The 17,206-nt window shown below is 42.4% G+C and overlaps 4 protein-coding genes across 6 annotated transcripts; 1 reads left to right on the top strand and 3 right to left on the bottom strand.

Moving 5' to 3' along the window:
* Positions 1 to 805: 805 nt before the first annotated feature.
* LOC111599698 lies at positions 806 to 11,907 on the bottom strand. 3 transcript variants are annotated; one of them, XM_023315422.2, is made up of 8 exons: positions 11,723 to 11,907; positions 7,135 to 7,992; positions 4,796 to 6,075; positions 4,563 to 4,727; positions 3,980 to 4,259; positions 3,135 to 3,919; positions 2,833 to 3,068; positions 806 to 1,776 (listed from the first exon to the last, which is right to left on the bottom strand). In XM_023315422.2, exons 2-8 carry the CDS (start codon positions 7,928 to 7,930, stop codon positions 1,200 to 1,202), a joined length of 4,119 nt encoding a protein of 1,372 aa, XP_023171190.2. In that variant the 5' UTR covers positions 7,931 to 7,992; positions 11,723 to 11,907; the 3' UTR covers positions 806 to 1,199. The 3 variants fall into 3 exon arrangements, with proteins under 3 accessions (XP_023171190.2, XP_023171188.2, XP_023171189.2); XM_023315420.2 differs by having other exon boundaries at positions 4,563 to 4,730; XM_023315421.2 differs by lacking the exon at positions 11,723 to 11,907 and adding an exon at positions 9,097 to 9,121 and having other exon boundaries at positions 4,563 to 4,730.
* Positions 11,908 to 12,331: 424 nt separating this feature from the next.
* LOC111599716 (EEF1A lysine methyltransferase 2) lies at positions 12,332 to 13,073 on the top strand. Its single transcript, XM_023315454.2, has one exon. It carries the CDS (start codon positions 12,397 to 12,399, stop codon positions 13,048 to 13,050), a length of 654 nt encoding a protein of 217 aa, XP_023171222.1. The 5' UTR covers positions 12,332 to 12,396; the 3' UTR covers positions 13,051 to 13,073.
* Positions 13,074 to 13,336: 263 nt separating this feature from the next.
* LOC111599683 (death-associated inhibitor of apoptosis 2) lies at positions 13,337 to 15,655 on the bottom strand. Its single transcript, XM_023315388.2, has 3 exons — positions 15,085 to 15,655; positions 14,027 to 15,029; positions 13,337 to 13,969 (listed from the first exon to the last, which is right to left on the bottom strand). Exons 1-3 carry the CDS (start codon positions 15,487 to 15,489, stop codon positions 13,881 to 13,883), a joined length of 1,497 nt encoding a protein of 498 aa, XP_023171156.2. The 5' UTR covers positions 15,490 to 15,655; the 3' UTR covers positions 13,337 to 13,880.
* Positions 15,656 to 15,977: 322 nt separating this feature from the next.
* LOC111599737 (60S ribosomal protein L18a) lies at positions 15,978 to 17,166 on the bottom strand. Its single transcript, XM_023315496.1, has 2 exons — positions 17,077 to 17,166; positions 15,978 to 16,626 (listed from the first exon to the last, which is right to left on the bottom strand). The coding sequence occupies exons 1-2, from the start codon at positions 17,092 to 17,094 to the stop codon at positions 16,111 to 16,113; spliced, it is 534 nt and encodes a 177-aa protein (XP_023171264.1). The 5' UTR covers positions 17,095 to 17,166; the 3' UTR covers positions 15,978 to 16,110.
* Positions 17,167 to 17,206: the final 40 nt, after the last annotated feature.

Raw genomic sequence — 17,206 nt, forward strand, 5'->3', positions numbered from 1 at the left:
ATACTACCGCCGGGCACGTAGTCTGACCCATTGTCATCAGATCGGAGATCTGGTTTTCTCTAATCATGAGTTATTATTGTGAAGAGGGTAGTTTGGAAGTCCAATTAGAAGAAATTATTGCATGTATTATATTGGGTGAATTGAATATTACCTAAAATAGATTGTTTTTAAATACATAAATGTTTTTCCCAACTAACTGCTAGGACAAAGTAATAGATTTAGGCCAGGCAATGCCGGGAAATCTCTGCTGCTACTTATGATATTGCATTATATACACACATATATATGTAAGTTAAGCAGCGAACTTTATTATCACTGGGTTGTATGTATGTGTGCAGGGAAATATATATATGTATATGTGTGTAGGGATAGTATGTTTGCATGTTGAATGCATGCATATACATGCATGAGTTTCTGTTTATCTCTGTGTGTGTATATATATATACTTATATATATATACTTATATGTGTGTGTATCTATCCATAGTATGTTTGTGCGTTCTATCTACATATATATGTATGCATATTTTTATACATGCATAAGTTTTTATTTAGCAGTATGCGTGCAGGGAAATATACATATGCATACATATTTATATATATATATATATATATATATATACATGTGTGTGTGTATGTGTAGGCACAGTATGTTTGTATGTTGTATGTGCATGTGTATGTATGAATATACAAATATGTGTATGTATGTACTGATGCCAATATACACGATGGTATTCTGCAAAATAATAAAAGATAGTTTGAAAGGTAAATAATCTATTTATTTAGGCAATATTTTGTATGTCGTTCGTTTTTGCATTAGCCTAAGCTGTATCTACGACATTTCCTAATATCAAACGCTTAGCAGGCTTGGCGATCTCTCACTCTACTTCGCTCTCTCCGCCTCGGCTGCTGCCTTGGTCAAAAGAGCATTTAGAAACAAATTGAAATGCACTTTTTGTTTGTTATTTTCGTTTGTTGTCGTTATCATCAAATACTAATTAGTTCTTTATTATTACATAATTATTCGACATAGCTACAAATATTCGTATTGAACTAGCGCTAATCAAGTCTAAGAAAGCAAGCAGATATGTGATCCTCAGTAGAATAGTCTATATGTATATGTATGTAGTATATATTATATGTACGGTAGGATACGATCCGATACGATCCGATACGATACGATACGATATATATTAGTCATTAAATCACAGATGTATTATTATTATGTTGTTCCGTATCGCCCACACCCACGCCAACGCCCACGTCCACGCCTGGCGTTTGGTCCGGCGGCTCTGCATTGAGCACCAGATTCTCTATCGAACGAAACGATGCGTCCTCCAGGTGCGTGGACATGGCAGGTGGACGAGGCAGGGTCGTAGCCAATGAGCCAACACTTTGCCGCGGCGGCGGTCGATGGCGCACCGAGGAGCGCAATATGGTCACCACATCCTCAGCCGTATAAGGACGTTGAGCTGCGTGGCTGCTGCTACTGCTGCCACGCTCCAAAGTGGCTGTCGCCGAGGCCGAGGCGGAAGCAGGCGCAACCCTCTGGATTTTACGGCCCAGCGACTGTGACCGCTGCGCATAGCTACTTGGCCGCTGCCCAATCTCAATGGACTCCGGACTGCTGTGACTATCAGTGGGCGGACCGACAGTGGCATCCAAGCCCGAAGGATTTGTCAATATTGTCAGGTAATCTGGCGGTGCAACGGGCGAGGGCGATTCAGCATCCAAGGAGAGTATGGGACGTGCGCGACTAGATGAATCGCCGAGGACTCTGAAAAATACAACAAAACATACACAGATAAATTATGAATCTATCTCAAATGGTTTCAATCATAAATAGGCACTTCTTGGAAAACAAGTTCTTTAAATAGCACTTGAACAAAGACCGAACTCCAAAATCCCCTAGTCTAGTCTATCAGAAGTAGGCAATTCCAAAACAAAGTTCACATCTAATACGTTTTCTAAATAAGAATATTAATAAACTAACTAATTAAGATATACATCTATTTTTATCATTATACATATTTTTGAACATTTCCAAATTGACTTGGTTAAATTTTATCTATCGAATTTCTTTCGCAATTTGAATTTTGTATTTTAAAATAAGTATTTATGAACCTTCTTGATATAATTACTATGATGGGGCACGATTTTTAAATACTTTTTTTACATAGAAAACAAGAAAAAGCTCTCGGATGTGCTCGACTAGGTGATACCCTGAGTCCCGTTCAATCTGAGTTTTTAAACATTTGCCATGGCTTGTGTCTAGCATAAGAAAAGAAATAAAACTGACATTAAGATTTCAGGACTCGAACCAACATCTCCTCGGCAGCGCACATCACCTTTGTCAACGCCTTGCCAAAAACCCAATGACGCCTGGAGTTGAAAAAAATTGAATCTGTAACACGTCTATGTTCTGAGAGCAAAGCTTTCATTCATACGGACAAGGCTACCTCAACTAAGCTCGCTGTAATGCTCTAGAATATACACACTTTAGGGGGTCTGCTATGCCTCCTTCCGCCTGTTACATACATCTTAATAAATCCATTATATACTGATTGCCCCTGTTCAATAGGTGCTCTAGCTATGCCTCTTCTACACCGGATTCGCCCAAAAAGATTTTTTTATCGTTATCATTAACTGAAACTGCATTGAGTTAGGACTCTAGTCTTAGAGCTATCTACAGAACAATTTAAATAATGTTTGGCATTGCATCTTAAATGGTTTCTGGTAACTAATAATCAGAATGTGTTTCGTCCACCTTAATTATTACTATAACAATCTGCCCACATTATATTTTGAAGCCCATTTGCTAAAAGCCTCTAACCTTCGCACACTGCGTCTTATGCTCTGGCGCAACAATTTGGCCAAACGAGCTCCCGTTGCTGTAGTGTAGGATGGTGGAGGCGTGTACTTAGGCGGCGCATCGTTTTGTGCATCATGTTGAACAGTATCCTGTTGCTGTGCGGACGCATTTCGTCTCTCCAAGGCTGAACGCTGACGTGCGGAGGGACGACGCAAAGTATCGCCGTCCTCGGGCGGGCGATACAAGTGTTGAATGCGCTGAAAGCGAGTAAGTACAAAACACAGAAATAGAGTTTGCATTGAGCTTAAATTAAATGGACGCACCTCAAGTATATCTGGGGGACCGTTGGTCAGATAACGATAGATCTGCACAATGGCCGTTACGGGTATGATGAGCACAATGCCAATTTGTATGAGGCTGCCCATTTTGCGGCTCCAATAGCTGAAATAGGACTTGCCGCGCCAATAATAGAACTGATTAGACAGCGATGCCTTATAATCAATCACTGAGAGAGTAATCAGGCCAATCGGCAGCAGCACATTCCAGGAGAGCGCCAAGAATGCAGACATGGAGCCGCACATGTGCAGATCATTAACCAGATCGTCGCCATTGTAGGGTCGGCCGCGTATGAGAAACACGCCAAATATTTGCGCGGCCCAAATGATGGGTATAAACCAAGAGCCGCCCAACAGAAAGTCCACATAGTACAAAATGGGGATGCCCATTTCGGTAGCAAACGGAATGCTCAGCAGCATTCCAGTAACACAACTAAGCAGCACCGAGCTCGTCGAGTTGCCCAGTGCGCTCGAAATGGGCTTCCACATGACGCATAGCTGCGCCAAACCAAAGCCCGCGAACATGCCGAAGGTGACAGCGGCCCAGACCCAGGAGACGGCATCGCTAGCCAGCGACAGCACAGCGGGCAGCAACTCCGTAATGAAGCGCAGCGCCTGAAACCCGCTCTCTATGTGCAATATGGTCTTGTTTCTGCGATAGGTCTCGCCCAGAAACGAGGAGTAGTGCGGCACCAGCGAACGAGGATAGGACAGCAGCTGCGGATTGGGATGCGCCTGCAGCGAATACACGGACGTATAAGACTCCGGCGTCTCTGCAAACATATAACAAAGAATTAGCCAAAAATTTCAATTGATGTTGCCTTGAAACATACCAAACGAACCAGGCACATAAACATAGCCATGTTGTCGTAGTATCTGCTCGCAGCAGAGCGCCAGAAGCGCCACCAGACTCAAGCCGAGCAGCGTGAGCAGAACGACGAGTATTGCGTCGCGTCGCAGCGTCAACTTGCTGGCGTTCGCATGGGTGCGACTCGTTATAGCTATCACCGAGGCGCCCAGCAGACCCCATGTAAGAAACGTCTCCTGCGTGGCCGCTGTCCATGAATTCGAATTTACCAAAAAGTCATCAAAATCACTAGCTGCAAAAACGTTCTGAAAGGGAAGACACAAAACAGGGGGTTACTAAAGCAATGAGAGAGTCTTAAAAATAATATATATAAAGCTGAGCTGTTAGCCTACACTACACACTTTAATTTAATATCTATATCTATACAAATAAAAACTTAATTGTTTGGTATTTGTCTCTTAATATATAGATTTGTATTATTATTGTCTTTGATTCAATCTGAGTTCCATTCATATGAACTCTTCAATACTTAACAGTCCTTTCCTGCCAGCTTTTTAGTTGTAATTATAATTCACACGGCTTTCTATGCAGTAGAAAGGTAGACACACCTGTAGACTAGCTGGATCCACAATGCTGACGAATTTGCCAGTGACAGCGATGAGTGCCATGAAGGGCAACGTGTTGGTCAGAAAGGTCAGTTTGCCCAGGGATTTGAGACCCTTGCAGAGTATCAGAAAGACGGCCGCCCAGATAAGGACCAAGCAGGCCGCCAGCTGCTGAAGGAAATAAATCATTAGCTGATTATAAATAGGACTGGACACCAAACATGATCTACACCTACCCGATCATTCACATGGAAACGCATGCCGCCTACGTCTAGATGCTTGGCCAGATGCAGGCGCTGCAGCACCACGATATTGAAATACTCGGCCACCGTATTGGTAAGATTGCCCGTATCGTTAGCTGCATCGTAGCGATAGGGAAACGGCTGCTCTTGCCATCGATATACGTTGTGCGCGTACATGGGCGAGGGAAAGACATCGCGCAGATAGACGAGTATCCAGGCGACCGCGACAGTTGAATAGATTGCCAGGAAGCATTGCACCATGATCAGAGCAATGCCCACGCCGGAGCAGATGGGACTGATTTTCCACATGGAAACGGGACCGGCTTTGATCTTGGCGCCCAAACACATCTGCAGCCAGAACAAGGGTATCCCAAATATGATAGACAGCAGCAGAAACTGCAGTAGAAAGTTCCCACCATAGTTGATGGTGAGCACTGCAAACCGGCACAGATTGAACACGCCCAGAATGCAGCCCAGCAGCGCGAGCGTGCGACTCGCTGCATGTGGCCATTGGCTATTGAAGCCGCATTTCTCGTGCATCAGCTGCGGCTCCAATGGCGTTGTGCTGCTGCCTCCGCTGCTTCCGCTGCACATCGTTGTTTGCGTTTGCGCCAGTTCCAGCTGATCCTGGTCGGCTGCCGTGCTGACTGTGGAGCTGTCGCTACTGCTGCCGCTGCTGTTGCTGCTCACCAGCGAAACGGGGCTGGGTATGCGTGAGGAGCGAGCCGAACTTAGCTCTGAGCAAAGAGTTGACATCATGGCATGCGTGGGCGTCTCTCGCAACTCGCTTGGCTGTTGCGTTTGCGCGGGCGCACTCTGCGGGCGACTAAGCGGCGTGGCGACGAGTCCGATGCCACGTGCCGGACTCATGGACGGATGCCCTTCGAGACGGCGTCCGTATTGCCGTGGTCGTTGCTCCAGCTGCTCGCTGACAGCGCGCGCTGTGCGCTGTTCGTTTTGCAAGAGATTGTGAAATATCTGCGCCTCGGTGAGCATCTCCTGTCCTGCTTGGCAATCGCCCTGCGAGAAGCTGCGTCGCATTTCGCTGTCAGTCGACGGCTCGCAGCTGGAGAGCTGCACAAGCAACGCTCTGGAGTGCGACGCCTGTTCAGCTATCTCCTCCTCGTCCTGCTCCTGCTCCTGCTCCTTCTCGTCCACTGTTCCGGCTTTGGTTTCCTCCACATTACCCATGGCGCGTCGCATCGATTGCCGCCTCCAAACGTCCACCTCAGCAGCCCCATTGGCGCCGGGTTCGAGTGATGCATTCGAGCCACCTGCAAAAGTACAAAATGATTAGCTTGAGCCACAGAATATGATAGAATGCTAATTGTTAACGAACTTATATTCTGTTGTACGACTTTCTCAAATTTTCGACATAGTCTGATAATTGTATGAAAAAGTAGTTCACTTAAACTGGTTTAGCCACATATAATTACTAGTCAAATTTAATGGCTTCATTCAGCATCATTATGCGCTTTAAAATTTATTCATGAACTGCTTAAGCTATTTATGCATGCTTAAGGTATTTATGTATTTGATCGGGCAAAACGTTATGGACAGCTTTGTCTCTTTAATGAAAGTTTTTGGCCGCTTGGCGTGGACATTATATAGACTCGGCTATGTGTGTCAGTGTCATTCTCGTCAGCATCGGAGCTAAAGACTGAAAAGTTTGATATGCAAATGTGATGTGATGTGCTATACGATGCCAGTTCCAAGATCCGGCGAGAGTCGGTCGAGGTAAAATCATAAATCTAACACGCAGTTTCTTAACAGTCTGGATTAACGAATTGTTCCTATCTGGGTTTTCACTTTATTTTCTTTATATTCCTATGTCTCCATAAATGTTTATTAACTTCTGGTCTTACAGACCAGTCAGTCCAGTCAATCTAAATAGTCAGCTGGATTTTAACTCTATATACAGAAGTCATTAACTATTCGCTCGCATTGTTTTAGTTTCAACTTTTTAATTAGTTCTAAAAAATACTTCGCAAAGTTATACTAAAATTGAGTTATATACAAATGCCGTTAGTTATTAGTTAATTTATTCATTTTCTTTTGATGGTTGATATTCGAAAACTAATCGAAACTTTTGATGATCCACATTGGATCAGAACTGTTCTCAATTCGATTACCAGCTGGATTGAGCCTCTGTATCCTTAACAAATCTTTTTCTGTTTTTTTTTGATTTCATTTCACACAATACTTTTTGAAAAATCTGAATTGACCATGATTCATTAGTTTTGCCCTTTAAAAAGTTTTAAGCTTCCGATTGAATCAGGCATAGTTCGGTAATTACATCAGAGCTGTGTGCGTGCTGAGCACTGGATATTTACCATTGATGCTTGTGGGTGTTAGGCCGCAGCTAAAGGTTTTCCTCATCTGATGTCCACGCTGGAACTCAGCATCGACGACTGGATGCGCGTCCTCTGGCGACGGCTTATGCTGCCTGCGCTTGCGACTCAGGGGCAGGGTGCGTGTGCGTGTGGGTGTGGGATTGCGCGTTAAGGTTGACTGGCTAGTCGCAATGGCTAGGGGATCCTCTTTGTCCAGCTCCTCCAGATAGTTGTCCAGGTCCATGAGATAGTCCTCGACCTTGTCATCATCGGAGGATGGTGTGTCGCAGGTGGAATTGTTGCCATTGAGCTGCGATGCGCCATGCACATCAAGTATGGCATCGAGTTCGTTTAACACACTTAGCGCTTCATCCGGCACAACCGCTGACTGTTTGACGGGTGTGCTCAAGGGTGGTTCTTGCCTTACGTCACAGAATGCATCTCGTTCATCGTCCAAAGACAGTGGCATCTTAAAGCTAATTGGATGCGAATGGAGATGCGGATGTTGCAGCTGGTGTTGTTGATAAAAACTTTGCGGCGTTTGCTGTATCTCAATCAAATCGTCGTCGCTTGGCTCATCGTCGTAATAGTCGCACGCCTGTTTCATCGATTCGCTGGATAAGCTGTGTGATAATCCATATCGTTCTGGCTCGCGTAACGACTCTTGTTGGTGTTGTTGCTGTTCGTGTTGCTGCTGTTGTTTACGTTTTGCTTTAGATGTTGTTACTGGCAAACTTGCGTAGGCATTTGAATTGCGCTTGAATTCCCGGCCTGCTGCTTGTTCTTTGCCATTCATATTGTTCGCATTGCCGCTCAGCTGTTCTTTGGATCAGTGCTGTAAAGCGATAACTAAAAGTCCTGTAAATAAACCAAGGAAATACAGTGTTGTTCAGTACCAAATTGCTGCAGGTCAGGTTTAGACAAGCTCTGTTAGAGATGAGCGTGAGTGGGACAAACGTGAACTGCTATAGCTGCAATATGTATAACAGAAGTAATTGGAGTAACATTTCGATTAGCCGACATTCCATACTTAGAAAATAGTTCTTGCATAGCTATGGAATGTCTGTTGCAAATGTGACGGTTCCTACCATCCTGTATGAATACAAACACCAGCAGTGCTGGTCAGTAACGAATTGTGGCAGGTCAGGTTTAGCAAGTTCCAATAGAGATGAGCAGCAATGAGATAACAGTCACTATTAACGCTTTAGCAGATGTACACAAAAATACTGAAACTGACTGACGCAATCAGTATTTTTGTTTTAAATTTAAATTTTAAATACCAAATAATGCAATTCAATTACAGTTCATGGTTGAATGAGCAAGAAAATTATTTAAACTCTAAATATAAATAAATAGAAAGTATTGAATCGCATCAACTTGGGAATGCAAATGCAGCTGAAACTACGTCTTTTGATTGTGAGAAATAACAGGCGCAGCACAAGTTATAACACTTGAACGCCCGATTGGCGGTTTTTAATTTAAATTGTTCACTTGGCATGATAGCTAAATGCAATCAAATGCAAACAAGCGCGTGCTTCCCACATTTATGATCTGTTTGCACGTGAGTGGACCCTAGCGACAGGTAGCAAAAAAACCAGAAAAAGAAAAACAAACAGCTGTCCATAAAATGTGACAGCCGTAAATAGCAAGAGCGAAAAAAATGGAGAGAAAAATATATAAAAAGTAGAAGTAAAATTAAAGCAACGCTGCGCGTGTTCATTCAACTGATCAGGTGAATGTACTTCCGTTAATATCTTTTTATGTACGGTATGTGTAGGTAAATGTGTATATTTCGTGGTACTGATTGTAACTGAAAGGGAGTGGCATGTCTGCCAAAATCTATGCACGTTTATATATGCGTATTATTATATGTACACACACACAAATACACACACACACACATATATATATATATAGTTGTGTCTGTCTAGAGCAGCGAGATCGCGATCGTTGGCACGTTACCTCGATTAAAGCAAATGTCTTCTCATAGCAGCAGCAGCAGTCACAGCAACACCAACCACAAATACAAGAGTTTCAAGTCTGGTTTTCTTGTCGTTTCAATTTATTTTGTATATAACCGTGACCTTCTCTAGAGTTTTTGTCGCTGCCAGTGTGGCCATAAAGATTTAACACTCAAGCAAGTATGGCCGCATACAGAGCACTGAGCACAGAGCAGAGGAGCAGCAGAGATCTCAGCTTTTAACACTCATAAATGCAAGCAGAGAGGCCTCTTGTGTGTAACTACCCTATATTTCAGCTAATAGAATCAAGCAGCAGCTGTATATTAATGGTTGACTCAAGAGGTCAAATTATTTAGCGAACTGATGCCATTGATCGCAAATTCACACACAAAGCTGCAGCCGCCTATCAGTACTGCTATCCCGCCGTCTCGCCGCCTCACTTGTCCTTAAAGTGGACTACTCAAAGCAGCAAGCAGCAACTAGCGATTTTCAACACGATCAATCCTTTCCCCTTTAGGATGGACCAGCTACCGTTAAATTTCGCTCCCGTTTCGAATGTTCATGCGAATACCGAAATACCGAAATGTCGAAGTAAAAGTAAACAAGCAATAAGCAATTAGTGCTGCCCCACGAAATACGTTAACAACAGGGGAGGGGCGGATACGGAGGCACTTGACCTTCATGCAAAAATGGTAAACACCCCAAGCAGCAACTGCAACTTGTTTTTTTTTTTATATTTTATTTGTTGTTTTGTTAGTGTAGCAAAAATGCCTCAGCCACTTGCAATTTACAATGAAATTGACATTCAGCAAAAATCAAATAAAACTAGTTAATCAACGAGTTGAGACACAGCGATTAATACACACACACATATACACAAGCAGGTACACTAGCGCACGCATCGACAAAGAGAGCGAGCGAGGGAGTACAAACACGCGGCAATTTCGATCTCGATGATGCATCATGTACCAGTTTGGCTTTTTTATAGCTAAATGTGAAATGTTTTTAAAACATTAAATAAATGTTGATAAGCTGCTTAGTAGCCAACAAAACACCATATATAGACACTTTTTTTCTACAATACTTCTAACTTCTCAGGTATTTCTGTAAAATGTCTTACCAAATGATTCTTTAATTGTAGACATTTGTAATAGATTTACCCAAGCCCGGGAAGTTGACTTTGTTGAATTGTATAATGCAACAGCTACAATTTTGTCCTACTTATTCTTAATTATATTTTATAAACATTTTGCAAGTTTCCACAGTGTTTTTTTGTTTGGTTTAGTGATTTCTAGCATTTTTTGTTAAACGATTATTGCTTTTTAGCTTTTTTGTTTGCATCTTAACAACACTTGATACGGCTGCTGCCGTAACAATAACAACACGCATATACTTAACAATATTTAACACTTTATTCATGTGTTGGTGTACAACAAAACTGGTATAAACTGCAAAATGAGTGTCTATTAATATGTTAACAAACACAAAATGCATGCTTTGCACGTTTTTTATGTGCATTTTCCTTTTTTATGGGCAACAACCACTGTAGCCTAGGAGATAGAGATGAAGAGAGAGAGAGAGAGGTAGGGAGAGAAGGCGAGATAAAGAGAGACAGAATAGGAGAGTGGAGAAGGGTACTAGCAGAAACTGCATGCATGAGTAATAGAGCATCGACGCTGGCAGCAATTAAATTTTTCGTATTGCAATTGCAATTAAGATCAATATTTTAGTAATGCGCCGGGTCGTAGGCAATGTGCGCCAATTGCTAAGCAATCGAAAAACAGAAGAATGCACAACCACACGAGCACACACACACACACTTCATATATGTGAATATTTACTAAGTGGGAACGCGGAATTTATTTATTTACATACATACATATGTATGCCGACGTTATAACGGGAATCGGTGCTCAGCTACTGCGTGTTGAAATATTTTTTACAAAACAAACACTGATACGAACACAAACACACACACGCAAGCTTTGCGCGTCCCAGTTGTACGAAATATAACTGTTCTTATGGCAACCGAAAAGGCACAACAAAAGCAAATTTGCTGAGCTGCAGATTTTTTCCTCGTAATTCTGGGCACGAGTTTTGCAATTTTTGGGGGAATACCTTGGACATTGGTCATACCTAGGTGCTAGCGCCACCTGAGGTCTGACACAAAAAACTCAGCAGTAAAAATAAACTCGAAACCAAGCGATGACGGATCCTCAATTAAGCAAGAGTTGTATATATAGAAACAAACACACACTCATAAATACATATTTATGTATATATACATATATAAACTGATAGAGATACGTGATTATGAGAGTATGTGTGTATTTTTGTGCATATGTCGAAACAAAAACTCTGGCCAGTATTAAATTTTGTGAAGATTTTTTCATGGCGTCAATTTACGAAACGTATCAAGAGTAACAGGCACCACCAATGGCACAAATACAGACACAATCGAAAGGGGAGCGCGTTGGCGTTGCTGCTTCTTCTGCTTCTTCTTGCCACACAATCACAATGTTGCACTCTAACTCTCACTCACTATCTCGCTCGCGCTCGCATACTTAGTAGCAGCAGTTAGCATAATGCACACACGCACACAAATATGTACATAATGTAATACTCACACATACACACCAAGAAACGCGCGTATTTGGTATCTTGTATCTAGTTTTTCTTCTCTAAAATTATCTGCCACAATTCTTTGCGTTATTGTTGCGCCCGGTACGCAGAAACTTCAGCTTAACTAAACAAAATAATTATCGTGAGCACTGCTTTTTAAGATTCATTTCAAGATCGGAACGCGCGAGACACGTACGCTTCATCTAGAAACAGTCGACTGACGAGTTTCACTAACAAATATAACAGCCATATAACAGATAATAGCATTGTTAATGCAAGCCCTCGTAGCACAGCTAAATGTTTAAGAAATGCTGTTACTAAACAGTGCAATGCTCTCCAAACTGTTGTTAGTGTATTTCAATTTATCGATAATACTAAAATTAATCTTGATTGTTCTGATGTAAATTGAAATTCAAAATAGTTTCAGTAATTTTTAAATTTAGCTGAACTCTAAAAGTAAACTGTTTTATAAACAATGGAGAATTATATGTTATTTATGTCCTAAATAGTCAATAATGCAAATTCTTTTAATTTTGGTACGCTTCGTCGATCGATACGCCTCTCACTTTGATTAAATACATCGACTCAGAAACGATAGCACTTATCGCTGTTAATAACATTATACCAAAACGCTCAATTGGCGAACAGCTGGTCAGCTGAGTTTAGATTGAACATAAAAATGGAATTGGAGGGCTCAGAATTGGGCACTAGGGAGTACTGGGAAACCAGCTACACACGAGAAATTAAAAACTACAAAAGCCATGGCGATGTGGGTGAAATCTGGTTCGACGAAGACTCCCAACAACGAATTGTCGACTGGCTATTGAAGCAGGAAAATATCGACAAAGAAACAGCACGTGTACTTGACTTGGGCTGCGGTAATGGGATGTTCCTTATTGCCCTGGCCAACGAAGGCTTCACACAGCTTACGGGCGTTGACTATTCCCCAAAGGCCATCGAGCTGGCAATGGGCATAGCCAAGGATCAAGCTCTAGACATAAGCTACAATGTGGCGGACTTGACCCAAAACGAATCGCAGACTCTGGGCAGCTACAACATCATACACGATAAGGGCACTTACGATGCCGTCAGCTTGTGCCCCGATGATCCCAAAGAGAAACGCAACAATTATTTAGCCACTGTCTCGAAGCTGTTGCAAGATGAGCAAAGCCACTTCATAATCACCTCCTGCAACTGGACGGAAGAAGAGTTGGTGCATAGCTTTGAGCATCTCTTTGTCAAGCATTGCACAATACCCACACCCACATTCAAATTCGGAGGCAAAGTGGGCAATGTAGTAACCTCTGTAGTTTTTAAAAAGAAATCGAATTAAATATAAATAAATCAAAATATAATATTCCACAGTTGGCACTTTCGCTGGAATCGGTGTAAATATGAATGCAAAAAATAATCGATAGTGGCAAGGTTCGATCGATAGCTGCCTACCGATAGAATCAATACTATTTGTGATGCCATAATTCCTTAACTTATAGCGATTATAGAAAGATAAAATATGTATGATATAGATAAAAATTACTTCAAATGAAATTGCTGCGAAATCAGCCACTAAATGCATTTTTAACATTTACATATATATTTATTATTCATTTAAATTTGGTTTTTGTGTATAGCAAAAAATCATCGACCCATTAACACAATTAATAACAAGATATAAACATTTATGCGCCTTCCAAAAATACCCTCACAGATGCAGCTGTAAGAGCGCATGGTAAATACACATATGTCATCTAGCTTGATATGCAGATAGAAACTGGGAGCTAACGATTTGATCTATATCTAAATATAACAAGCACATAATAAATAGAGTTTCAGGTTCAATTCGATGTGCACATTCTGTTGGGGATTCACTAATTTGAAAAGTAAAAAGCCACAAGCCTATATAAAACATATCTTTCTGCAGATCATGCGAGGGTATTTTAAAACAGTAAACAGCAGATTCAATATTTAAAAAAATACAACTCACAATACGCTTAGATATTCGACACACGACACAGTTAATAACATTGCAAATTGAGTTAACTACTAGTTAGATAAACGAGCAAAACAACCGACAGAGACGCCCACCAGTTGCTTAGGCGGTACAAGTACATAGTAGACATTAATTATGCTATGGTCTTTCAATTACAGATATGCAGGTGACAATTAGGAGAGGAAGGTGCGCACAAATCCTTTAATTTCAGCTCGACACATCGGACAATTTGCCACGCTGGGCGCGCATTGATTGCAGGTTGCTGCCAAGAGAATGAGATTTGTAATTAACCGAAAATAACTTGAATTCCATAGCTCACCCAAATGTCCACACGGCAGGAATACAACACCGACCTCCTCGTCCAGACACACTTTGCACAGGCGAGCATCCTTCAACTGGCGATTCTCCTCCTCAAGGGACAAATTGCCATTGGGATTGGAGTTGGTGATTGCTGCAACAGGAGTTACTGCAGAGGTAGCAGCTACTGCATCAACTACTGTTGGCTTGGCTGGTTCCACAGGTGTCGCTTTGCTCGTCGTGGCTTCACAGGCAACATTAGCTGGCGTCATGGCCGGCGGTTCAGTCACCTCCAGTGCAGCTCCAGAGCCACCAGCATCATCGAATATAGCATGCAGCAGATCGTCCAGCGTGTCGTAGGCACAACCCGAACTTGACAACTTTCTGGCAATTGTGCTCCGCACCACGCCAACATCGATGCCCAAAGCAAGAGCCGCACAAGCCGGTTCCGCAGACATGGCGCTGCCAATACTGGTGGGCAGCTCTGGAGCTGTGGCCGCTGTGGGGGACGCAGCTGCTGCCTCCCGCACCTGTCTCACATATTGGGGCCCTTTGGCGAGCAGCACAAACTGGCATTTGGGCGACCATTTGGCATGCTCATGCCACGGCTCGTCTTCCTTCTGCCAGCTGCGCAGACCAATATTGCAGTGAAAGCAACGCACCTGATCATCGATCTTCTGATAGTATAAGCCTGCCTGGGCCAACGGTTCAGCAGGTTGTATATTCGCAATGGGCCAATTGCTAAAGGTGCGCAAACGTGCCTCGATGCAGGCATATTGTGGGCGCTGCGGCATCGTTGTGGGTTGTATGCCCAACTCCTCCAGATCCTTGCCACCGAACTCGATTAACGGTCCCATCTGCACACGTGGGCAATTAGGAAAGAAGCGTCTGTGCTCGTCGAAAGCATTGTCGTTCTTTTCCCACTTGGCAATAACGCCCTTGCACCACACACATCTCACATGATCCGATTGATTTAGATAATAAAAGCCCGCTTTTGCCAAAGCTTGGGGTGTGATATTTGGATTCTGCAAAAATGCAAGTTAATAACAAATTCTGCTGACTTAAATAGTGTGTACAAACTGGCCAATCCTTGAAGGTTTCCAGTCGATTTGCTTCGATTAGCAGATCCGGACAAGCGCATTGGCCTTGCTGTCCGGTGCCACCATCAACGACGCTGTTGCCTTCAGAGTCGCTGTTCTGGTTTCCAGAAGCTGGTCCGGATTCCATGGGCACATTGCCACAGTGATTGGGGGCAAGGACCATCGAACAAATAGGCGAAGCGGTTCGATGTCTGTCAGCTACCTGATCGCCGTATTCCCAATGGTCTATGCGCATGTGACAAAAGTTGCATTCCACCTCCAACCAATTGCCCGTGGCAAAAAATCCATTCTTTACCAAATCATCGACCTGAACTGGCGCATTTGTTGGCCATTGAGCAAACGTTCTGATTCGTTCGCTTTCCAATTCCAACCGACGTTCGGTCATGTTTGCGAATGTGTATATTTCTTAATTATTTTACCTATGTAATGATGTAATTAGCTATCTGTAGTTGAACAAATGAACTAAAAACAAACTGAAACGCAGCTGCGAAAATAAAGTTTATTGATTCCGTGCCAGTGTTACCGTTCGGCACTAGCTCTCCGTATATGAGAGATGAGCAACGTCAACTGAGTCACCCTGTGAACGAATATAAATTTTACTGTAATACGCAACGAACAGTGACAATTGATCTAAAATACAATAACAAAAAATAAAATAAAAATCTTTATTGCAGACAATGACTTATTATAATAAGACATATAATGGGAATGTCATAATTTAAAAAGATTCCATAGCTCTGTTGAACACACTGTTAAACAGCTGGGGTATTTATTGTATTTTTACTTGGTCACATTACATGCAAAACATATGTTTGCAGATAACATTATTGTTTGGATATTTTCACATTTCCCCCCATTGAAAACTACAAATGGTTTTACTCTTCAACGTACTCATTTTATTGAAAGAATCACTTAGAAAGACTTGCTCCTTAAAAACGTGAAAACCAATTGATAAACGCACGCCGTGCGTTCATACCAGCTGATTTTGGTCGGGTTACTCCACTGTTTATTGGAAGTAGGTCCTTGGCTTTCTGTACGAGAACAGTTTCCTGTTGCCCTTGTGGTGAACACGTTGCACCAATGGGAACTTGATCTTGGAATCGTGGAACTGCTTAACATGCACACGACGCGTCTTTGAGGCTGGAATAGACTCCACCTTGATGATTTGAATGGAGTGGGCACGGGCACGATGGCGAGCGCCCATGTCACGGTAGCATTGTGTAACAGCACCGCCAACAGTCAGGTCACGGTACTCGCGGTACATGTTGTGTGTGCCCGAACGCGAATCGTAGCGCAGCCAAATGCCAAAATTCTTGATCTTAATTGGCGATGTCTCGTACACCTGCTTCAGGGAGACAATTTCGCCGGTAGTTTTCTTGAACTTCTTCAGCTGACGCAAAAAGTACCAGAAACGGGATTTAGCAACAATGTTGTCGGGAGCGAAGATTCGCATCTTATACAGAGGCGTCTGTGGCTCCTTCTCGCTGGGCAGCTTGCGCCCAACGACCTCGTATTCCTTCAACTGCAAGCAAATAAATATGTTAATATATTTGATTATTACATATTTCATTTCATGTAAACAAATGCGGAAAATATGCAGTTCATTTTACACACACACATACACTCAAACATGCGCGCGGTGGTTGAGCGACGTTGTTTGTTATAGGTTATGTATTAAAAGAATCCTAGACAACCAAAAATTCTATTCTGAATAGTAGTATTCCAACAATTAGTCATATTTTAGTTAACTAATTCAAAAAGTGCTACAAAAGAATAGCACCTGCTATACAAAGCACGACGACCGCGTTGTCCCATCGTGTTGCTTTCAAGTATGCGTTTGTTTTTTCTGCACAGTAATTGCCGATTTTCACAGTCTTTTAATTACACCGATTTTCTATTATGTTTGACTGCTTGTTACACACATTTTTAGCACAATTTGCACTAGTTTTTGTTTATTTTTTTAAATACTAACCAATCCCTTGGCTCTCATGATGACGGCTCACGCGAAAAAGGAAACGGAAAGAGATGTCAAAATTCAATTTACACTGAACCCAAAAATTATACGCAGTGTTGCTTTGGTACGCTTCTGATTATTGTTGCAT

The sequence above is a fragment of the Drosophila hydei genome, unplaced genomic scaffold (genome assembly GCF_003285905.1).
Source record: "Drosophila hydei strain 15085-1641.00,03,60 unplaced genomic scaffold, DhydRS2 tig00000060-arrow-pilon, whole genome shotgun sequence".
Lineage (NCBI taxonomy): Eukaryota > Metazoa > Arthropoda > Insecta > Diptera > Drosophilidae > Drosophila > Drosophila hydei.